We start from the raw sequence: 25,113 nt of genomic DNA, 5'->3' as shown, positions 1-25,113 counted from the left end.
AAAAACACCTAGGGCGAGATTACATATGCGGCGTAAGTTTCAGCACTTCTGCTGAAACACCTGTCGTCCGTAAGTTCACCTCACACATCGGGTGAATCACATAAACCATGTCGGAAGATCATATACTGCTGTAAGTCGGATAAACTGGTGAGGTTCAGAAATGTTCGTAAATACACATTTCTGGAGTCGCCAGTGACTTATGGAATTATATGAACTGCTGATGCCTAAGTTTTTTTTTAAAATTCCACGTAAAAATCGAACCCATCTAATATTAAAAAAATGGCATGTCAAAACCCCTATATCCATCATTCCCCCACATCGAAACTACTAATAAAAGTATTAAACCACTAATTGTCAACCCCCTACAACGCAAAGTACCTAATAAATCTAACACCTAATCCACCATCCCCCCACCGCAATAACTAATATAATGTATTAACCTCTAAAACGCCAACCCCCAACAACGCAAACTGCCTAATAACCCCTAAACCGCCAATCCCTCACAACGCAAACTACCTAATTAACCTATTAACCCCCAAAAATGCAATCTACCTAATTAACCTATTAACCCCTAAACCGCCAATGCCCCACAACATAAACTACCTAAATTAACCTATTAAAAAAATACTAACTACATTAAAAAATAATAAACATTTACAAAAAATAGAAATAAAAAAATTACTAAAAAAAAACTAACATTACTGAATAAAAACTACCCTAACTCAAAATAAAAAAAAATAACATTACTCAGTAAAAATTACAAAAAATAAAAAAAGTTATTCCTATTCTAATAACCCCTTAAAAACAGAAAAGCCACACTAAAATAAAATAAACCCTAATATAACAAACTACCAATAGCCCTTAAAAGGGCCTTTTGTAGGCAATCAGCTCTTTTAGTGCCCATAAAAATAAAAATAAACCCTAATCTAAAAAAAACACCCCAGGGTCTTTGTGTTTTTTTTAAAGATCTGATTTCTTTAGGGCAATGCCCTACAAAATGCCATTTTAACGGCTGTTGGTAGTTTATTGTTAGATTAGGGTTTTTATTATTTTGGGGTGGCATTTTTGTTTTTAAGGGGGTATGAGAATAGGAATAGCTTTTTTTTATTTTGGATAATTTACAGCCAGATTACGAGTTTTGCGTTATGGCTGGCTCACTAATAACTTGCAAGTTATTTTCACTGCTCAGCTTTAATAGCGCTGCTATTACAGGTTTGCAAAAAAACGGCTTGTGCGGGCGATATGGTTGCGTTGAGCTCCATACCTCACCCAAATACAAGCAGTGTTTTGACGTGCTCGTGAACGTTTTTAATGGTGAGAGCCAGCTAAAAAAAAAGCTTAACACCTGCAATCGCGGAGCGTAAAGCTCCGTAACGCAGCCCCATTTATGTCTATGGTGAAAAAAAGTTACGTTTAAACCAAACACCTTAACATAAACCCCGAGTCTTAACACCCCTAATCTGCCGCCTCCGACATCACCAACACCTACATTACACTTATTAACCCCTAATCTGCCGCCGCCAATGTCGCTGCCACCTACATATATTTATTAACCCCTCATCTGGCGCCCCCAATGTCGCCGCCACCTACATAAATGTATTAACCCCTAATCTGCCGCCGTCACTATACTAAAGGTTTTAACCCCTAAACCTCTGGCCTCCCACATCACTAACACTAAATAAATATATTAACCCCTAACGTAACCCTAACACCCCCTAACTTTAATATAATTAAAATAATTCTATATAAAACTTACTATTAACATCTAAATAATTCCTATTAAAGACTAAATACAACCTTACTTGTAAAATAAACCCTAAGATAGCTACAATATAACTAATAGCTACATTGTATCTATCTTAGGTTTTATTTTTATTTCACAGCCAAGTTTGTATTTGTTTTAACTAGGTAGACTAGTTAATAAATAGTTATTAACTATTTACTAGCTACCTAGTTAAAATAATACAAAGTTACCTGTAAAATAAAACCTAACCTGAGTTACAATAACACCTAACATTACAATAAAATTAAATAAATTAAATTAACAAAATACATTTATCTAAATTAAAAAAAAAAATAAACACTAAATTACACAAAATAAAAAACGAAATTATCAAAAATAAAAACGAATTACTCCTAATCTAATAGCCCTATCAAAATTAAGAAGCCCCCCCAAAATAAAAAAAAACCCTAGCCTACACTAAACTGTCAATGGCCCTTAAAAGGGCCTTTTGCGGGGCATTGCCTCAAAGAAATCAGCTCTTTTACCTGTAAAAATAATACAAACACCCCCCCCAACAGTAAAACCCACCACCCACACAACCAAACCCCCCAAATAAAATCCTTTCTAAATAAACCTAAACTAACCATTGCCCTGAAAAGGGCATTTGTATGGGAATTGCCCTTAAAAGGCATTTAGCTCTTTTACATTGCCCAAAGTCCCTAACCTAAAAATAAAACCCAACCAATAAAGCCTTAAAAAAACTAACACTAACCCCCGACTATCCACTTACAAGACCGGACATCCATCTTCATCCAGGCGGCAGAAGTCTTAATCCAGGCCGGTAGAAGTCCTCATCGAAGCCTGCAGAAGTCTTCATCCAAGCGGGCAGAAGTCTTCATCCAGACGGCATCTTCTATCTTCATCCATCCGGCGCGGAGCGGGTTCATCTTCAAGATATCCGGCGCAGAGCCTCCTATTCTTTCAATGGTTGCTGAAGAATGAAGTTTCCCTTTAAGGTACGTCATCCAAGATGGCGTCCCTTACATTCCGATTGGCTGATAGAATCAGCCAATAGGAATTAAGGGGGAACAAATCCTATTGGCTGTTGCAATCAGCCAATAGGATTGAGCTTTCATCCGATTGGCTGATCCAATCAGCCAATAGAATGCAAGCTCAATCTTATTGGCTGATTGCAACAGCCAATATGATTTTTTACCCTTTAATTCCTATTGGCTGATAGAATTCTATCAGCCAATCGGAATGTAAGGGACGCCATCTTGGATGACGTACCTTAAAGGGAAACTTCATTCTTCAGCAACCATCGTAAGAAGAGGATGCTCCACGCCGGATGTCTTGAAGATGGACCTGTTCCGTGCCGGATGGATGAAGATAAAAGATGCCGTCTGGATGAAGACTTCTGCCCGCTTGGATGAAGACTTCTGCCCGCTTGGATGAAGACATCTGCCCGCTTGGATGAAGACTTCTGCCCGCTTCGATGAGGACTTCTGCTGACTTGGATGAAGACTTCTGCCGCCTGGATGAGAATGGATGTCCGGTCTTCAAAAACTGTAAGTGGATCGTCGGGGGTTAGTGTTAGGTTTTTTTAAGGGTATATTGGGTGGGTTTTATTTTTAGATTAGGGACTTTGGGCAATGTAAAAGAGCTAAATGCCCTTTTAAGGTCAATGCCCATACAAATGCCCTTTTCAGGGCAATGGTTAGTTTAGGATTATTTAGTTAGGATTTTATTTGGTTGGGTGGGTGGTGGGTGTTACTGTTGGGAGGTTGTTTGTATTTTTTTACAGGTAAAAGAGCTGATTTCTTTGGGGCAATGCTCCGCAAAAGGCCCTTTTGGCAGTTTAGTGTAGACTAGCGTTTTTTTTATTTTGTTTTTTTTTAATTTATTTATTTTGATAGGCCTATTAGATTAGGAGTAATTCGTTTTTATTTTTCATAATTTCTTTTTTTATTTTGTGTAATTTAGTGTTTATTTTTTTTGTAATTTAGATAAATGCATTTTGTTAATTTAACCCTTTGAGTGCTAATGACGGCTCTGTATCTCAGGCATCTAAGCAGCTACAGACCCCCAAGATCCACTGTTGGAAAGGGAACCATAAGTCTTGGGGGTCTGTAAAAAAAAAAAAAAAAATGTTTTTTCAAAAATGTAAAAAAATAAAAACAACCATAGAAAATATTAGCACCCAGGTGGGAAAGTGCTTAGCACTCAAAGGGTTAATTTATTTAATTTTTATTGTAATGTTAGGTGTTGGTGTAGGTTAGATTTATTTCACAGGTAACTTTGTATTTATTTTAACTAGGTAGCTAGTAAATAGTTAATAACTATTTAGTAACTAGTCTACCTAGTTAAAATAAATACAAACTTAGCTGTGAAATAAAAATAAAACCTAAGATAGCTACAATGTAATTATTAGTTAAATTGTAGCTAGCTTAGGTTTTATTTTACAGGTATTTAGTTTTAAATAGGAATTAGTTATTAATAGTAGGTTTTATTTAGATTTATTTTAATTATGTTTAAGTTAGGGGGTGTTACGGTTAGGTTTAGGGGTTAATAGGTTTATTATAATATTTTTTTTGTAATATTTTTTTTTTTAAAGGGACAGTCTACACCAGAATTGTTATTGTTTTAAAAGATAGATAATCCCTTTATTACCCATTCCCTAGTTTTGCATAACCAACACTGTTATAGAAATACACTTTTTACCTCTGTGATTATCTTGTATCTAAGCCTCTGCAAGCTGCCTCCTTATTTCAGTTTTTTGACAGACATGCATTTTAGCCAATCAGTGCTGGCTCATAGGAACTCCACGTGCGTGAGCACAGTGTTATCTATATGACACACATGAACTAACACCCTCTAGTGGTAAAAAAACTGTCAAAATTCCCTGAGAGAAGAGACGGCCTTCAAGGGCTTAGAAATTAGCATATGAGCCTCCTAGGTTTAGCTGTCAACTAAGAATGCCAAGAGAACAAAGCAAAGTTGGTTATAAAAGTACATTGGAAAATTGTTTAAAATTACATGCCCTATCTGAATCATGAAAATGTATTTTGGACTAGACTGTCCCTTTAAGTGTACTGTTAGGTTTTTTTTTATTTTCCGTAATGTTATTTTTTTTTTTAGTAATTTTTTTGTGTGTAAATGTTTATTATTTTTTAACCCCTTAAGGACAAGGACATTTTTCAATTTCTTTTCCTTAAGGACCAGGGCTATTTTTACATTTTTGCGGTGTTTGTGTTTAGCTGTAATTTTCCTCTTACTCATTTACTGTACCCACACATATTATATACAATTTTTCTTGCCATTAAATTGACTTTCTAAAGATACCATTATTTTCATCATATCATAATTCACTATAAAACTTTTTTTTTCAATATGATGAAAAAATGGAAAAAAACACACTTTTTCTAACTTTGACACCCAAAATCTGTTACACATCTACAACCACTTTGCAAACAAATGTGGCTTTTTTTTTTTAAAATAAAACATACTTTTTCTGTAGTGTAGCTGCCCCCCTCCATACCCTACCCCCCCCCTCCCAGATCCCTTTTGAAAAAGTATTCCCCCCTCCTCTGTCACCCACCACCCTCTCCCAGCACTCTCTCCCACCACTTCAGGTTTTTTTAACTGGACTTGCATGCACACGCCCCTTACCTCCCGCACGCACCCTGACAGTGACTTACAACTGATGGCCGGAAGTTCACCAGCGATGGGCCGCCCACCCACCTCCCTGCAATGGCTCCCACCCACCAACGATCGGCAGTTTGCATTGTGGGGGGTTGGCGGTTTAGGGGTTAATAGGTTAATTAGGTATATGAAGTCAGTTCCACAGCACCTTAAATAAAACGTCCTTTATTCAACAATTTTGGACAGCATAATATGCAACGTTTCGGGAGCGTAATCCCTTAATCATGCATCATTGCTGGGTCTAAAATGAGGAATCCGGCTTCCTCCAATCACGGCTTCAAATCACTGATTCCCCCGGGGGGGGGGGGGGAGCCGTGATTGGAGGATGACCGATCCATTATTTCAGACCCAGGCTTTGCGGCGGGCGGAGGAAGCTGGAGCGGCTGTCAAGATTAAAAAGTAAGTTTTTTTTCACAACAGGAGTGAAAGGTAAATTTTGATGAATTAAAGTGCCCCTGTTTTTAATCGAATTTTTAAAAACCGGGCACTTTAGCATCAAAATTGACATTCACTTTAAGTATAGACTTGATCCTCAAGATAGTCATATACATAGCACAAGATAACATAGCACAAGTCTTGCATTCTAATGAGAAAATAAAACCAGACATATTTATAGTGCCCTTTCTTTTTAGACTAAGAGCAATATCCAATAGAAGTCACTATGAAAAAAAAATATTTTTTTCAGCAGTTCAGTTTTACTAACCAGATCAAACTCATACTGTATTATTTAGTGTACGCCCTCTATATGTGGGTTACTAAATTTTAGTGGCTGCTGTTTACGATAACCAGCTAACAAGTAGTCAGTGACCCCATCCACTATAAAACAGGTAATTTATATTACATATGGGACAGTGTATTAGACTAGTATCCTAACCATAAGATATCACCCTAAAATAAGTCCTTTATCTCAACTGTTTAGGTTGCATAGGTGCATTTCAAGTTGAATTAGAAGCATTTTGCAATAAACTTCCATCAGCAAAAAATGCTTCTAATAATAGTTATTACCGTTTTTCTGTGGCATACGCACATATCCTTTGAGGGCCCGTGCACCAGCATTCAAACACCACAATTTTTCAGAAAGTCAGCAGTGGCTTGTATGACACAAATTATCTCTTCAGAAGCAATACCCACCACAGCCAGCCTCTGAGCATGTATGGTGCTTGAAAACTGGTGCATGTTTTAATGTAACTTAGGGGTTATTGGAGATGATGCCCCCATGTTGGTTATCAATCGGAGCACATAATAAGGGGCTAAATTTAGTAGCAGGGGATTGGCTGTGGGCAGTTGCATTTAGTGGTAAGTGTAACTCAAAGGGGTTTGTGAATGGAAAGTCATATGGAAATTTAGAAGTTAGGGGGAGTTGTGGGTTGTGGTTAGAATTAGGGCCAGGAAGCCACCGAGTTAATTTACTTCCTTAGGATCACTTAGGATCAGTTCCACACAGGGTTAATTGCACTGGGGATTTATGACAGAGCATTTAGGGTTAAAGAATGACTGGGTGAGCACAGCAGTACCTATGTAATATATATATGTACTCTAGTGGCTAGAGTCAGAAACAATCAAACAAAACAAGAGGAATAAGGAACAGTGGGTGTTTACACACAGATAAACCAGAAAATATGAACTTGTCAATAGTGGTGGTACAGTAAAGAAAAGCACATAGCTCCAAAACACTATGCACCCACCATTTGAATTTCCTTGTAATGGACAGCCCAGGTTCAGTCCTGTTCAACAGGGTTCCTCCCTCCCTGAATACAGGTGTGCATGCAGGAAAATGGGTCTAAAGTTACACGCCAAAATCGCTCTCCATTTTAGAGGCAAATGCACTAAACAATTGATGGCAAAGTAACAGACACCCTTTAAAGTCAGTTGGGAAAGTACCTTATTAAATATTGCTCCAGCGGCTTCTCCTGTATCCCACCGGATTGCAATGTTGTCCGCCAAACTGAAGATGAAGGGCTGTCATCGACCCCTGGTCCCGCGAGCTGTCCCTTAGTGGTCCACTGAATCAGCAGCTCACATCCCAAAAAACAGTGCTCACTCCGGCCTGGATACGTAATAGAATACAAAAGAAAATATAGAGAAGCACCTGGTAATGGCCGTTCCAAAATGATTTAATTAAATTGGATGAACAGGGTAACAAATGTAGCATAAATAATACACAGGGAAGCGTCCCTTTTAAATACAGAGAGGGTGGTGAAACAAAACAAGAGCTAGTGACAAAAGCAGCGGCTAACGCGTTTCGGCGTGAGCCTTACTCATAGCCTCAAAAAAAAACACACAGTCAGAAAGGTTTAAAAAACCTAGCTCAAAACCTGATTGGATTCGGGATACACACCCTACACATAATTATCCAATCCGTACCATAGACGTACACACCCACCTCCCCCTACCCCTCCTGTTTGCAAGCTAGCGATTCATTGATAAAAATAATACAAAACAAATAATAGTAATACCCCTGATTCCTTTCATCACTGAGTGCTCCCCAGTCACTAATATGTCAGTTCACCTTCGGCCAATGCCGTACCATTATCGGGGAACAGGGGATCAGATCCGGGTATTTAACCGACAGCGCATTGCCATACCGCCACAGAGATCATATGCTCCAGTCCTCGACGGGGCACACTATCGATTCTCAAGAACAGAATCACTTCGATGAGAGCCGTCAATCACCTCCGCCTCTAGCTCACCTGGGATCCGCCCCTATATCACACGTCATCACTAAAGTAAACAAACAGCCCCAGTGAGCAGTGATGGGAAGAACTAGTCAATCCAATAAAAAACTAAAAGATAAATGAATGCACCAAGCTAGTAGGCATGTGAAGAAGAAAACCTCATGTATACGTATACATATAAAGATAAAAATAATAAATAAATAGAGAGGAGAAAGACGTTCCCAAGTCAGAGCAACTATGGCTCACAGCCTGGCAGCACTACATAGTCACAATATAAATACGAATAGTCTCAAGCCATGTCCTTGGTTTTAACTCAGAGCGAACATCATCTCCCAACCTCATAAAGTAAATTGAAACTCAACGGGACCAGAAGTTAATCAAATCAAATTCCAAATTGAGGCCCCCTGGCATCCTGGTCTTCAGCTTAAAGATCCAGAAGGCTTCTCTTTCTCCAAGCTTATTCACCCTATCTCCCTGACCACGTTTAGGGGGAACCTTGTCAATGATGGTCCAAACAAAGGACCTTACTGATTTATCATGAGTTTCATGAGTACCCCCCTGGTAAGACACTTTGTTGAAACTCATGATAAATCAGTAAGGTCCTTTGTTTGGACCATCATTGACAAGGTTCCCCCTAAACGTGGTCAGGGAGATAGGGTGAATAAGCTTGGAGAAAGAGAGGCCTTCTGGATCTTTAAGCTGAAGACCAGGATCCCAGGGGGCCTCAATTCGGAATTTGATTTGATTAACTTCTGGTCCCGTTGAGTTTTTATCATTCGATAAAGGGATATGGTAGGGGATGATCCCTGTTTAATTAATCACTATCTGGTTCCTGTTTTATCTTGTGTCCCTGCGTGGAGGAGTACTTACTTATGTTTGGTTATATGTCTAAGCCCTATTTATTCCGTTTTATCTTGTGTCCCTACGTGGAAGAGTACATACACATGTTTGGATATATATCTAAGCACTATTAATCATGTGTGCATTTAAATTAAAACCAAGACCAATCACTTTGTCGTTTTGTGTTAACATGGACAAGTCCATACATTGGCTTTCTAGGCTCGTTTCACAGAATTTGGTCCCGTTATTACGTGCCTACTTGCCTGGTTGTACCAAGGCAATGTTGTATCGCTTAGGTGTTTATCACTTTCAATTTACTTTATGAGGTTGGGAGATGATGTTCGCTCGGAGTTAAAACCAAGGACGTGGCTTGAGACTATTCGTATTTATATTGTGACTATGTAGTGCTGCCAGGCTGTGAGCCATAGTTGCTCTGACTTGGGAACGTCTTTCTCCTCTCTATTTATTTATTTATTATTTTTATTTTTATCTTTATATGTATACGTATACATGAGGTTTTCTTCTTCACATGCCTACTAGCTTGGTGCATTGATTTATCTTTTAGTTTTTTATTGGATTGATTAGTTCTTCCCATCGCGCTCACTGGGGCTGTTTGTTTACTTTAGTGATGACGTGTGATATGGGGCGGATCCCAGGTGAGCTAGAGGCAGAGGTGATTGACGGCTCTCCAATTGAAGTGATTCTGTTCTTGAGAATCGATAGCGTGCCCAGTCGAGGACTGGAGCATATGATCTCTGTGGCGGTATGGCAATGCGCTGTCGGTTAAATACCCGGATCTGATCCTCTGTTCCCCGATAATGGTACGGCATTGGCCGAAGGTGAATTGACATATTAGTGACTGGGGAGCACTCAGTGATGAAAGGAATCAGGGGTATTACTATTATTTGTTTTGTATTATTTTTATCAATGAATCGCTAGCTTGCAAACAGGAGGGGTAGGGGGAGGTGGGTGTGTACATCTCTGGTACGGATTGGATAATTATGTGTAGGGTGTGTATCCCGAATCCAATCAGGTTTTGAGCTAGGTTTTTTAAACCTTTCTGACTGTGTGTTTTTTTTATGAGGCTATGAGTAAGGCTCACGCCGAAACGCGTTAGCCGCTGCTTTTGTCACTAGCTCTTGTTTTGTTTCACCACCCTCTCTGTATTTAATAGGGACGCTTCCCTGTGTATTATTTATGCTACATGTGTTACCCTGTTCATCCAATTTAATTAAATCATTTTGGAACGGCCATTACCAGGTGCTTCTCTATACTTTCTTTTGTACTCTAGAGTCAGAAACTCCATTGTAGCTGGTTCTAGCAATTAGGTGTCGGGTGCTACATTTATTATTTGTGCATTGCTCATTGTCAATAAATAAAAGAGTTGCAAGTATCTTCTAATTACTAAAATAAAAAAAAAATCATATACTTTGAAATGAGGCAATTGCTTTCATTCCTAGACATAATATAGGTTATTAGATTTCCTTTTAACCGGCTTACTGTAAAAAAAAAAAAGAAAAAAAAAGAGGGACAGCTAATATCTGATATGGATTTCACAGGGTTAAAAATATTTGTGAGGCTCTTTAGATTTAAGGTGAAATTGGCTTGCTCAATAAGGGAGAAAGGGCACTATACTGTAACTGAAAGCAGGAACACATCCTTATTATGATTTATATATGACATGTTTTCTTCTTAAACGGGAAGAGTCCACAGCTGTGGTCATTACTTTTGGAAATTCAGAACCTGGCCACCAGGAGGAGGCAAAGACACCCCAGCCAAAGGTTTAAATACCTCCCCCACTTCCCTCATCCCCCAGTCATTCTTTGCCTTTCGTCACAGCAGGTTGGCAGAGAAGTGTCAGAAGATTTATGGAGTACTCTTATGGAGGGTAGTACTCTTCAAAATGGGAATGGAGTTTTAAGTAATCCTGTCAGCCTCTCAGAGAGAGCATGGATGAATGATAGAGTCCAAAGATGCAGGGAGAGTCTTTCTGCGAAACCATCCCGACTCATATTAACAGCTCCTTAGCAATCAGCGTTGACGAGTTTTGCTGCCTGTTTTCTTCTCTCAAGTCCATGTCAGAAGCGAGGCTACTATTTGTCACACTTGAAGGGCCGTGTTCCTGTTCCACTGCATTGATTCCGGTAAGATTGTTTCATTTTACTTCGATGATGTGATAAGTAATGTAAACGAAGAAGTCATGGTCTCAGTGGGACTCCTTTATCTTTGTAAGGAATCAAGGGTTAATATCTCCTGAGGGAGGTTACTGAACAGGGGGGACTTTAATCATGTTTGTTATGTGATTTTGTCTACTAATGTGTAGCGTCACTTGGGCTTGTGGCTAGTTCGGAACATAACAGCCTTTTCTTGTCAGGTTGCGTAGCCCTTGTAGGCCTTGGCGCGTTTTTCTATGGCCTGCATGAAAAATTCTGACCGCGTGACGACGGAGGAAAAAGTCTGTCCGCTAGCTGTCTGAGTCTCAGGAGGTGGTGAGTGTCCCAGCCATTGGGGGTGTAAAGTGCCATTTTTATTTTTGTCTATCCATAATTTCTATATACCAAGTTATGGAGGATTCTGATTTTTTAGAGACGGATGTCTCCGATTCAGATTCTACTTCTTGTGAAGAGTTTGAAATGGCCCGGGTAATCAGTTATGTTCAGAATGCCGCTCTAGAGTGCTCTCTTCTCCAGATACAGGGAACTTAGAGTCCACTGAGCCATCCGCCCCTGGGGATCCCATATCCCGTGCGGCGCATATCCTAGAACCTTCTTTGGCTACGCAAGCAGGTGTCCCTAATGCCGTTACCCCTTCTCCGGAAGGCGGCTTGTTTCCTCCAGAGGTTACAGCACGGTTATGCATGGCCATATCTATGGCGCTGGCGCATTTACATCTTCCAGATGAGGTGTTACTGAGATACTGTCCGTGTTATGCTAACAGGGGATCGTCAGGCGTGGAATCGTCTGGGTAAGGTCAGCCATCTGGGGAAGCAGTTTCCCCTGAAGCTTCAGGGGCCCAACCCTCAGGGTTGGGTCTTCAGTTGCCCGGTGGAGGTAAGTCTTGCTTTTCGTTACAGACTGGCGGCGCCTTCGTGTCCCATGTTTTGGCGGTGCTGGAGGATCCTAGTGCTAATAGGGTGAGGGATCCTCGGTCTTCTGTTCCAGATGGCAAGCTGGGTTAGACGTGTGGGGATGGAGTAGTCTCCAATTTTCCTTTCTTTTTTTGGGTATCTTATTCCAGTTCTGAGCTTTGGGAGAACGGAGTCTCTGATTGGCTGGTCTTATTGGTGTACCCATTCATCTTGGGCATTCACCTGTGGGTGCTGCCCTCTTTTTCTTTGATCCGGTAAAGATGTAGTTTATTTTGTACTTAAGAAGCTCATGTCTAATATGATTTTTCCTTTGGGAAATATTTTTTCTCTGGAATCTGATACTAGCAATTTTGTGGTCGCTCGGGCGCTTCCGTGGAAGTCGCATCTTAAGGTGTTAGTACATTGAGAAATGGAAAAAGAGTGTAGGAGCGCTAACTAAAGCTAAGGGGTTAGTACATTGTTATGTCTTATATCCTTTTTGTCGATTCCTTTTGGGGTCTTGAATTTTCTGTGACCTAGGTCAGTTGGAGTGGCCCATGTACCAGGCTGGTCCTGATAGGGCGCTGTCTCTGTTCCTTACAGTCTATATTATCCACGTGGTGCCGTTGTAACTGGCTAACCTGGCTGGGTGGTGAGTTACTCACTCGGATGAGGAGTTTATTATTCTGGGGTCTCTTCAGCTCGAATAATGTTTTGCTTTTTGCTATTAGTTTTTGTGAGGAGAACCTCCCAATAAATTTTTGATGCTCTGCCCATGCAGAGCTAAAATAAAATGAAAAAAAGAAAGAAGAACATGGTAGAGGAAGCTTTTGTTCACTGACGTCAGGCTGGTTCTCATTCTGCCTTTTGAGGCATCAGGGTCAGTCCTAACTGTCCTTTTCCTCATGGGTGGGCAGATCCTACTAGGGATCTATCAGGGCGATTGTCCCCATTTTCTATTTGAGGTTCCCCTTTTGGAATTTCTTTTTCCTTGATGACGGTACCTCTTCCTTCGGGTTGAGGTGAGGGGTCTTTTGTCATTTTCCTTGGTTGGCTTCGGCCATCTGTTGCTGGAAGTAAAGCCTTTTGGCTACTCTGCTTCTGGGATCTCGTCTGCTCCCATTCTTTGGGAGATTTTCAGATGGTTGTCACCCACCTTTACTGTGTCGCCCCTGTTTAGGCATTTTGGATGTCTCCCACTAGGGGTTAGGATTCATGTTCCTTCCTCCATCCTCTAGTAGTTGGGGTGTCAGAGATGATGCCCCTCGTTGACTTAGTGGTAAACCTTGCTGCCTTCAAAGCTGAGGGTCAAGAGTTTGTATCCAGCTGTGTTTAGGTGTTCCTTACAGCGATTGGTCCTTCACTGATGGGTGACACATATCCTCGCCTAAATCATGATTTGCAGGCAACCAAATTTGCATGGATCCTGAGGATCTTGGAGACTTTTGTTAGCTTATAAATCCAGTTTCTATGGCAGAGGTGGCGTAATGGTTGGCTCCCCTGCTCCTGAAGCAGGAGGTTGTGGGTTGTACCCAGGTAAAGCTCCTGTTATCTATTTTGTGATTCTGGTGACAGATAGCATTCCTAAGAAGAGTTTTCTATTTTTGTACGTTCTTAGTCTTTGGTCTTAGTGGAAGTTGTCCCTAGGGCCTTAGGGTCTTCAAGAGTGGCAGAAAATTTCACCTTAGGTGATGAAGTGAATCAGCCATCCAATGCGCCACAGTAATGGATATAAAATATAACTTTTATTGAACAAAAGCAGGTAAAAGTTCTTGTAGCATAGTACACTTGTATATCAAATATCACAGCTAATGAACCAGTTAGCATGTATTCACCTCTCCAACATGTTTCGTGCCTGAACCGGCACTTCGTCAGGGATCTTAGAGCCTTATACATTATACTGATAAAGGCATCAGTAAGGGCTGAATATATATCAGACATATCTCCATATCTGTGTGGGTCTTCCAGAGTAGCTGTGTGACTTCACTACTACCTATCACCCTTCTGTGGGGAGTGGTATTTCGCTGCGGGTGTCCTAAGCTCTCTGGGTATGGGACATTTTTGTTTATGTTCAGTGTCCAAGTTTCTTGGATATGACAGTTATTGCTTCACCTATGGTGTGAGTCTACTGCAGGTGGGGTAACCTAGGGCTCCTCAGGGGTTTCTAAATAGTTATGCTGGCTCTGAGTTTTCGGGTGTCGGGTTTGCTTTTCCTGTCTTTCTGGATTTTCCTGGTCTGTATCCAGATCTCTTAGGTCTAGTTCTGGACGGCCCAGTTTCCCGGTCCGGGACGTTTTCTGTTCCTACGGGAGTAATATCTCCCTTGCAGGGAAATATAGACTTCTTCTAGGCCGGCCTTAGTGACTGGATGGTGTTCGTTCGGTATTTGACCTTTTTGAGCAGCTTTTCAGCTTCAGCCCCGCTGTTCTAGATGGTTAACTTAGCCGTCTAGCGAGCGGAAGGTTTACAATTTGAAACCAGCTGCAGCTATTTGCACCTTGATTGTGTGCTAGCATATTGTTAGTTCTGGTTTCTCTTTTCCTCCCTTTGGGGGTGAATTGGACATCCCACTGTATCCGCCCGATGCTTGAAGGTACCCTTTATGCCTCTGTCTGTGGGGTTGCCCCCCTGTCTGGTGTGTGGGATGTCAGTTTATAGGGATGGATTCTTCCTTCCTGCAGATATTTATGAGGGGTACTTTTAATTCCTAAGTATTTTGGACGTTATCAGTCACTTTGGTGCTGGGTCCGTTACCGGAGCGAGAGTTAGAGATCTGTCTGATATTAGCCACGTATCATAGTTACTGTGAGCCTTCTTTGAGTGAGATGCTTTGCGGTGGATCTCTCCTCGGCAGGTAGTTTTCTCTACCGGGTTTTGGGTTCGGTTCCTTCCTTCCTGTCCCTTTTTGGGAAGGTCCTGTCCTGCACTGTTTCGGAGTTCTTTTGAAGAAGAAGGTCCTGTGCATTTTCATGGCTAGGTTGGCGACCTATGGTCGTTAAGTCCTTATTTGTAGCAGGATGCCTATGGCTTGGAGGAGCATATTCAGATATCTGATGCTGTTTCTTTCAGCGGCTCCAGGGGACAGTTTTTCTTTTGGTTGTTCTATTCTGGGTGCGAGTGTGAGCTCTGTATAAGGGAGGGGTTTTTTTTCGTCCTTTTAAGTTCTCAGGACATTTCTTGGTCTTTTGGCTTAGGTAGAGGGGGCTTTACAAGTCCTCACTTGCTTTGCTGGGTCGGCAGGATCTGGGGGATGAGGGGAGTGGGGGAGGTATTTAAGCTTTTGGCTTAGGTGTCTTTGCCTCTTCCTGGTGGCCAGGTTCTGAATTCCCAAAAGTGATGAATTCAGCTGTGGACTCTTCCCGTCAGAAGCAAAGAAAATTATCAGGTAAGCATAATTCAAGTTTCTCTTGTTAAGTGTGTTCAGTCCACGGATCATCCATTACTTATGGAATATATTCTCTCCCTAACAGGAAATTGCAAGAGGATCACCCAGCAGAGCTGCTACATAGCTCCTCCCCTCACATGTCATATTCAGTCATTCTCTTGCAACTTAACAGATTGGAAGTTGAGAGAGGTCTGTGGTGTTTTTATACTTAGTTTATTCTTCAATCAAAAGTTTGTTATTTTAAAATGACACCGGAGTGTGTTGTTTATTCTCAGGCAGTATTTGGAAGAAGAATCTGCCTGCGTTTTTCTATGATCTTAGCGGCAGTAACTAAGATCCACTGGCTGTTCTCGCATATTCTGAGGAGTGAGGTAACTTTCATAAGGGAATGGCGTGCGGGAAACCCTGCAAACAAGGTATGTGCAGTAGATTATTTTTCTAAGGAATGGAATTGACTAAGAAAATACTGCTGATACCGATGTAATGTAAGTAAGAGCCTTTAATACAGTGAGAGCAACTGTTAGCAGGCTGTTTTAAATATATACAGTAAAGTAATTTTCTAAGTAATGGAATTTGACTGAGAAAATGCTATTAATACTGAAGTGATGTTATAAGCCTTTAATGCAGTAGGATGACTGTCAGGCTTTTCTATAGAGATACATGTTCCTTAAGAAAGGGATGTTTAAAACGATTTTGCTGGCATGTTTAATCGTTTTGTGAGGTACTTTGGTGATAAACCTGTTGGGGCATAAAATTTTTCCACATGGCTGATATTATTTATGCATAGAAACCGTTAACTGAAACTCCCAATATTGTAATATTGAGTAGGAGGGGCCTATTTTAGCGCTCTTTTGACGCAGCAAAAATTTAGGCTCTGTCTTCCTTACTTCATTCTGCTTGACACGGATCGTCTCCAGACAGCTTAAGGGACTTCAAAAGTCATTTTGAGGGAGGTAATCAGTCACAGCAGACCTGTGACAGTGGTTTTGACTGTATTTAATAAACGTTTTTTTGCATATAAAAACCGTTTGGATTGTAGGGGGTTAATCATCCATTTGCAAGTGGGTGCAATGCTCTGATAACTTAATACATTTACTGTAAAAATGTAATTGCCATAACTGGTTTGGTTCATTGTTATTTCAACTGTGACAGTTTTCTGTGCTTCTTAAAGGCACAGTGTCGTTTTTCTTTATTGCTTGTAAAATTATTTACAGTGTTTTCCAACTCTGCTAGTCTTATTGCTAGTCTGTTTAAACATGTCTGACACAGATGAACCTGTTTGTTCACTATGTTTAAAGGCCACTGTGGAGCCCCACAGAAATTTGTGTACCAAATGTATTGATTTCACTTTAAATAATAAAGGTCAGTCTTTATTTATAAAGGAGTTATCACCAGACAACGAGGGGGAAGTTATGCCGACTAACTCTCCTCACGTGTCAGTACCTTCGCCGCCCGCTCAGGAGGCACGTGATATTGTGGCGCCAAGTGCATCAGGGACGGCCATACAAATCACATTACAAGACATGGCTAATATTATGAATAATACCCTGACAGAAGTATTATCTAAATTGCCAGAATTAAGAGGCAAGCGCGACCCCTCTGGGGTAAGAGTAGAGCGCGCTGGTGTTTCGAGAGCCATGTCCGATACTGCGTCACAGTTTGCAGAACATGAGGACGGAGAGCTTCATTCTGTAGGTGACGGATCTGATCCAGGGAAACCGGATTCAGAGATCTCTAATTTTAAATTTAAGCTTGAGAACCTCCGTGTATTGCTAGGGGAGGTTTTAGCGGCTCTGAATGACTGTAACACAGTTGCGATTCCAGAGAAATTATGTAGGCTGGATAGATACTATGCAGTACCGGTGTGTACCGACGTTTTTCCTATTCCTAAAAGGCTTACAGAAATTATTAGCAAGGAGTGGGATAGACCTGGTGTGCCCTTTTCCCCTCCTCCTATATTTACAAAAATGTTTCCAATAGACGCCACTACACGGGACTTATGGCAGACGGTCCCTAAGGTGGAGGGAGCAGTTTCTACTTTAGCTAAGCGTACCACTATCCCGGTGGAAGATAGTTGTGCTTTTTCGGATCCAATGGATAAAAAATTGGAGGGTTACCTTAAGAAAATGTTTGTTCAACAAGGTTTTATCTTACAGCCCCTTGCATGCATTGCGCCTGTCACTGCTGCTGCGGCATTTTGGTTTGAGTCTCTAGAAGAGGCCATTCACTCAGCCCCATTGGATGAAATTATGGACAAGCTTAAAGCACTTAAGCTAGCAAATGCATTTGTTTCTGATGCCATTGTACATCTAACTAAACTAACGGCTAAGAATTCCGGTTTTGCCATTCAAGCGCGCAGAGCTTGAATGGCAAGCTGATGTGACTTCTAAAACTAAATTACTTAACATTCCTTTCAAGGGGCAAACCTTATTCGGGCCCGGCTTGAAATAAATTATCGCTGACATTACGGGAGGTAAGGGTCATACCCTTCCTCAGTACAAGGCCAAATCGAAGGCCAAACAGTCTAATTTTCGTGCCTTTCGAAACTTCAAGGCAGGAGCAACGTCAACTTCCTCCGCCCCAAAACAGGAAGGAACCGTTGCTCGCTACAGACAAGCCTGGAAAACTAACCAGGCCTGGAACAAGGGCAAGCAGGCCAGAAAACCTGCTACTGCCCCTAAGACAGCATGAAGGGAGGGCCCCCTATCCGGAAACGGATCTAGTGGGGGGCAGACTTTCTCTCTTCGCCCAGGCGTGGGCAAGAGATGTCCAGGATCCCTGGGCGTTGGAGATCATATCTCAGGGATATCTTCTGGACTTCAAGGCTTCTCCTCCTCTAGGGAGATTTCATCTTTCAAGGTTATCAGAAAACCAAATAAAGAAAGAGGCATTCCTATTTTGCGTACAAGACCTCCTAGTAATGGGAGTGATCCACCCAGTTCCGCGGACGGAACAAGGACAGGGATTTTACTCAAATCTGAATAAACCAATTGCTAGACGCAATTGGAAGGAATGTACTTACATAGCACTCAACAGCACATATTTTGAACTAGCAAGGTACCTTAGGTGAAAAGGCCAGTGAAAGGCAGTTTTAAAACTTAACTTTTATTTACTTTGTATAAAAAACAAATTAGTTAAAAATATCAGCTGGTGTGACCCAGAACGAAGGTAATTTCGAGGGAGTGAAAGGGATGTGCGTATTATCCTCCCTTGTCCCAATATGTTTAATATTAATGCCCCCGTATGGTCTCCGGGACCGGATCTAGTAGGGGGCAGACTTTCTTTCTTTGCTCAGGCTTGGGCAAGAGATTTCAGGACCCCTGGGCACTGGAAATCGTGACCCACGGGTATCAACTGGAATTCAAGGATTTTCTCCCAAGAGGGAGATTTCATCTTTCACGATTATCTGTAGACCAGATAAAAAGAGAGGCATTCTTACGCTGTGTAAAAGACCTCTCTACCATGGGAGTAATTTGTCCCGTTCCAAAACTGGATCAGGGGCAGGGGTTTTACTCAAATCTATTCGTGGTTCCCAAGAAAGAGGGTACCTTCAGGCCAATATTGGACCTAAAGATTTTAAACAAATTCCTAAGAGTTCCATCATTCAAAATGGAAACTATTCGGACTATTCTTCCCATGATCCAAGAGGGTCAGTACATGACCACGGTGGATTTAAAGGATGCCTATCTTCACATACCGATTCACAAAGATCATCATCGGTTCCTAAGATTTGCCTTCCTAGACAGGCATTACCAGTTTGTAGCTCTTCCCTTCGGGTTGGCTACGGCCCCGAGAATCTTTACAAAGGTGCTGGGCTCTCTTTTGGCGGTTCTAAGACCGCGAGGCATAGCGGTGGCTCCGTATCTGGACGACATCCTGATACAGGCGCCAAGCTTACAAATTGCCAAGTCTCATACAGAGATAGTTCTGGCATTTCTAAGGTCGCATGGGTGGAAGGTGAACGTGGAAAAGAGTTCTCTATCACCACTCACAAGAGTCTCCTTCCTAGGGACTCTGATAGATTCTGTAAAAATGAAAATTTACCTGATGGAGGCCAGGTTATCAAAACTCTTAAATGCTTGCCGGGTCCTTCATTCCATTCCACGCCCGTCAGTGGCTCAATGCATGGAAGTAATCGGCTTAATGGTAGCGGCAATGGACATAGTGCCATTTGCGCGCCTGCATCTCAGACCGCTGCAATTGTGCATGCTAAGTCAGTGGAATGGGGATTACTCAGATTTGTCCCCTCTACTAAATCTGGATCAAGAGACCAGAGATTCTCTTCTCTGGTGGTTATCTCGGGTCAACCTGTCAAGGGGCATGACCTTTCGCAGGCCAGATTGGACGATTGTAACAACAGATGCCAGCCTCCTAGGCTGGGGCACAGTCTGGAATTCCCTGAAGGCTTAGGGATCCTGGACTCAGGAGGAGAAACTCCTCCCAATAAATATCCTGGAGCTAAGGGCAATATTCAACGCTCTTCTAGCTTGGCCTCAGCTAGCAACACTGAGGTTCATCAGATTTCAATCGGACAACATCACGACTGTGGCTTACATCAACCATCAAGGGGGAACCAGGAGCTCCCTAGCGATGTTGGAAGTCTCAAAGATAATTCGCTGGGCAGAGTCTCACTCTTGCCACTTGTCAGCGATCCACATCCCAGGAGTGGAGAACTGGGAGGCGGACTTTCTAAGTCGTCAGACTTTTCATCCGGGGGAGTGGGAACTCCATCCGGAGGTATTTGCTCAACTGGTTCATCGTTGAGGCAAACCAGATCTGGATCTCATGGCGTCTCGCCAGAATGCCAAACTTCCTCTTTACGGTTCGAGGTCCAGGGACCCGGGAGCGAAGCTGATAGATGCTCTAGCAGCTCCTTGGTTTTTCAACATGGCTTATGTGTTTCCACCGTTTCCTCTGCTCCCTCGATTGATTGCCAAGATCAAACAGGAGAGAGCATCGGTGATTCTGATAGTGCCTGCGTGGCCACGCAGGACCTGGTATGCAGACCTAGTGGTCATGTCGTCCTGTCCTCCATGGACTCTACCTTTGAGGAAGGACCTTCTAATACAAGGTCCTTTCAATCATCCAAATCTAATTTCTCTGAGACTGACTGCGTGGAGATTGAACGCTTGATCCTATCAAAGCGTGGCTTCTCTGAGTCAGTTATTGATACTTTGATACAGGCACGAAAGCCTGTTACCAGAAAAATCTACCATAAGATATGGCGTAAATACCTGTATTGGTGCGAATCCAAGAGTTACTCATGGAGTAGGGTTAGGATTCCAAGGATATTGTCTTTTCTCCAAGAGGGCTTGGAAAAAGGCTTATAAGCTAGTTCTTTAAAGGGACAGATTTCTGCTCTGTCTATTCTTTTGCACAAGCGTCTGGCAGAAGTTCCAGACGTCCAGGCCTTTTGTCAAGCTTTAACTAGGATTAAGCCTGTATTTAAAGCTGTTGCTCCTCCGTGGAGCTTAAACTTGGTTCTTAAAGTTCTTCAAGGAGTTCCGTTTGAACCCCTTCATTCCGTTGATATTAAACTTTTATCTTGGAAAGTTCTATTTTTGATGGCTATTTCCTCGGCTCGAAGAGTCTCGGAATTGTCTGCCTTACACTGTGATTCTCCTTATCTGATTTTCCATTCAGACAAGGTAGTTCTGCATACTAAACCTGGGTTTTTACCTAAGGTAGTCTCTAACAGGAATATCAATCAGGAGATTGTTGTTCCGTCATTATGTCCTAATCCTTCTTCAAGGAAGGAACGACTTTTGCATAATCTGGATGTAGTCCGTGCCCTGAAATTCTATTTACAGGCAACTAAAGATTTTCGGCAAACTTCTTCCCTGTTTGTCGTTTACTCTGGACAGAGGAGAGGTCAAAAAGCTTCGGCAACCTCTCTCTCCTTTTGGCTTCGTAGCATAATACGTTTAGCCTATGAGACTGCTGGACAGCAGCTCCCTGAAAGAATTACAGCTCATTCCACTAGAGCTGTGGCTTCCACCTGGGCCTTTAAGAATGAGGCCTCTGTTGAACAGATTTGCAAGGCTGCGACTTGGTCTTCGCTTCACACTTTTTCGAAATTTTACAAATTTGACACTTTTGCTTCTTCGGAGGCTGTTTTTGGGAGAAAGGTTCTACAGGCAGTGGTTCCTTCCGTTTAAGTGCCTGCCTTGTCCCTCCCATCATCCGTGTACTTGGCTTTGGTATTGGTATCCCATAAGTAATGGATGATCCGTGGACTGAACACACTTAACAAGAGAAAACATAATTTATTTCTCTTGTAGTGTGTTCAGTCCACGGCCCGCCCTGTCTTTTTAAGGCAGATCTAAATGTTAATTAGAACTTCAGTCACCACTGCACCCTATGGTTCCTCCTTTCTCGTCTTGTTTTGGTCGAATGACTGAATATGACATGTGAGGGGAGGAGCTATGTAGCAGCTCTGCTGGGTGATCCTCTTGCAATTTCCTGTTAGGGAGAGAATATATTCCATAAGTAATGGATGATCCGTGGACTGAACACACTACAAGAGAAATACATTTATCAGGTAAGCATAAATTATGTTTTTTTAACATATGTTGATAAAACACTATAACATCCATTAGCAATAAAGAATCTAGACCAAATGTTACCACATTCCTTCTTGGTGGTTAAGTGAAGTTCTCTAATTTATCAGACAAGGGCAACATTCCTTAAAGTTCCCTTTAGACCACTACAGTTTATTTTTCAAATTAATTTAAAGTTGTAATATAAATTCAGTCTCCCAGGAATTAAGGCAATAGACAGCCTTTTTAGACTCCAATGGGACAATTGTTTTAGCACAACCACTCTAGTTGTACATATGATAAAAACATGCATTTTCTTTCTCTTATCAGTATGGACAGTACAGGTTTGTAGTGCTTATTTCCAAACCCAGATAATATAACAACTGTTGCTTATAAAAACTATCAAGGCAGGATACTCAGTAGATAAAAAATGGTAGATTTGATATTTATTATCTTAGTGGAGAAACGGGGCTATCCAGATATATATTCTAAGAGTAAAAAACAATAAAGAGATAATACACCACAATGTCAGGGTAATAATAACTGATGAATGGAATTTTGTAAGTCTTCCTAAGATAATGAGAAACTCAGAGTTGGACCTCAAGGATGATAAGAGATATTGTTCCAGAACCAGGAATCCTCAATGTTTCAGATCCTATTCACATTTTCTATACATTTTTTTCCGCCAGCAATACAAGTGCTTTTTCATTACACATCTTGCAAAAGTTTTAAACATATAATCATATCAGTTTTTCAGTTCAAGAGTGGTTCAGCAAAAAATAAAAATATTAAAGATGTTTAAAATATTTAAAAAGTTAATTACCATATTTTGTTATAGTTTATTATATTTTTCAGATGTATTACATTTCTTGAGAGACAAAGATAAACACTCATAATCAATGCTAATAACTACCTGTTTTATACCATTGTAGATGATATAATATAACAAGAAGAGGACCATACATTGCTCTTCAGTGTTATCATTTGATGTAATATGGTCCCAACTCCAGTTGCCAAAGTTATTTGTTGTTTGGATCAACTGGGTATTTTGCATATCAACAGCGGTTTGGATCAACTGGGTATTCTGGATCAACTGTGTATTCTGCATATCAACCCCTTATGAAGCAAGTACTTTGAAATCTTAGTGCCTCTTGATATTTTATGTTGTTGTTTATTTTTTCCAAAGACTTTGATAATCCAATTTTGTGTATAATATATTGTATCTAAATCCTTAAGACTACAACTACTCAAAACTTGATGTGCAACCTAAAAGAAGCACAGGTGTGTCCTAAATTCAAGGCAGTGTTTATTCACAATCTCAAAAGACCATTAACATTGCACTTACTCTGTAGTTAAAAGGACATGCAAAGATAATTCCACTGGACTTCCAGTATCCCGGGCTCAACCGCATGTGTATCTTCCCTGCTGTTTCCAGGAGACACTACGGGCAATCTAGTAACACAATTTACAGTGATAGCTTTCTCAGTCATCACTTCCCCTTAATGAGGCCCATTTATCAAGCTCTGTATGGAGCTTGTGGGCCTGTGTAATCACCAGAAACAGCAGTTATGAAGCAGCGGTCTAAAGACCACTGCTCCGGCGGACAGACATCGCCACAATTCAACCCGATCGAGTACGATTGGGTTGATTGACACCTCCCTGCTGGCGGCCGCGAGTCTGCAGGGGGTGGCCTTGCACCAGCAACTCGTGAGCTGCTGGTGCAATGCTGAATACGGAGAGCGTATTGCTGTCCACATTCCGCGAAGTCTTGCGGACCTGATCCGAACTGTCGGATCAGGTCCGCAAGACCTTTGATAAATAGGCCTCAATATCTTCAATATCTTAATATTGGCCACAGTGTCTCCAGACAGTTGAGCATGGGGACTGGAAGTCCAGTGGAAGTATTTTTTACATGTCTATTTTATTATCTAGTATGTGCAATTGTATTGGTCTTTTTCAATTGGGAATAAAAATAACCTTGAATTTGGCTGCACTTGTGCTTCTTTTAGATCTGGTTGTTTTCATGTTAGTAAATTTAAGCAACTGATCTCAGTGAAGATAGAGGCTTCCGTGGTTTATACAAGGGGGAGCATTTACAGCATTGAGACGATGGGGCCTATTTATCAATCTCCGAACGGAGCTTGACGGCCTGTGTTTCTGGCAAGTCTTCAGACTCGCCAGAAACACAAGTTATGGAGCAGCGGTCACAAAGACTTGTGAGCTGCTGGTGCAATGCTGAATACGGATCAGATCCGCAAGACATTTGTTAAATCGGCCTCATAATATCTGCATTGGATTAACATTTCTTAAGAATATATGCTTTTTCCACCGGACATTTGTATGCACTGATAAAGTTTGTATTCAGACTAACTGAAATATATATGCATTAAAATATACAATATTCGATGTGTTGTCTGTCATTTGTGTCAATGCTTTCAATGTATGAATTCACCAAATTTCTTTCTGTGACAATTTATTTTCCATATTTCATTCCTTTCATCTACAGAAGGTAAAATAGAGGGTGCCACATAGTGCAGATATCCCTCTTCCCAGGTATTTTAGTTGCCCATTATCATATTGGTTCCCCCGCCCCCATTTTGGTTTTTAGATTATTAGGTTCCTTCTGATTGCGTTTCCCCTGTCGCGATCTTTAGTCAACCCTGCCTCCTGAGTATATATTACGGATTAGCCTTTGTCAATTTATTAGGTCCATGATATGTATAGGCCCTGTGTATTTCTTATTCCCCTTGACCATATGTCCGGTTTATTAGATAGTTGGTTGCACTTATTCACTAATCTTCCATGTATGTCACTTATTCATCCCTATTCCCTATATGATTGGATGGTCACACTATCTCTGATAGATTGCACTATTTATATCTCCTTTGTCATAGGTTATATGATATTTCATACACATATTATATCTGTTATCACCATTGTATCCTATATATATTTATATATTTTTATCTTATTCACTTTTGATAATATGAGGGATCTGATGCCCTAAGCGCCACTTAATAATATAGATGCAATTATATGCATTGTATCTATTGTCACTTTTTGACCCCATTCCTATCCCTTTATCGTCACATTGTCACTTGATCTGCTTCCAGTCTATCTGATTGGCTATTAGCGGTCGTCTCACGGGTTTTGACCCTCCTTCTCTCCATGGTCTATATCAT

The 25,113-nt window shown here is 41.2% G+C and overlaps 1 protein-coding gene across 1 annotated transcript in view; it reads left to right on the top strand.

Annotated features, from left to right (window-relative positions):
* LOC128638736 (carcinoembryonic antigen-related cell adhesion molecule 8) overlaps positions 1 to 24,337 on the top strand; it is a 150,354-nt gene extending 126,017 nt beyond the window's left edge. The window contains exon 4 of the mRNA XM_053690869.1: positions 22,864 to 24,337. Within this exon, the coding sequence (XP_053546844.1) occupies positions 22,864 to 22,877 (14 nt within the window). The 3' untranslated portion in view covers positions 22,878 to 24,337. The remainder of the gene's footprint in view (positions 1 to 22,863) is intronic.
* Positions 24,338 to 25,113: the final 776 nt, after the last annotated feature.

This window comes from Bombina bombina, chromosome 8 (assembly GCF_027579735.1).
Source record: "Bombina bombina isolate aBomBom1 chromosome 8, aBomBom1.pri, whole genome shotgun sequence".
Lineage (NCBI taxonomy): Eukaryota > Metazoa > Chordata > Amphibia > Anura > Bombinatoridae > Bombina > Bombina bombina.
The sequence above is the reverse complement of the archived record's forward strand: the minus strand, read 5'-3'. Positions and strand labels throughout refer to the sequence as shown.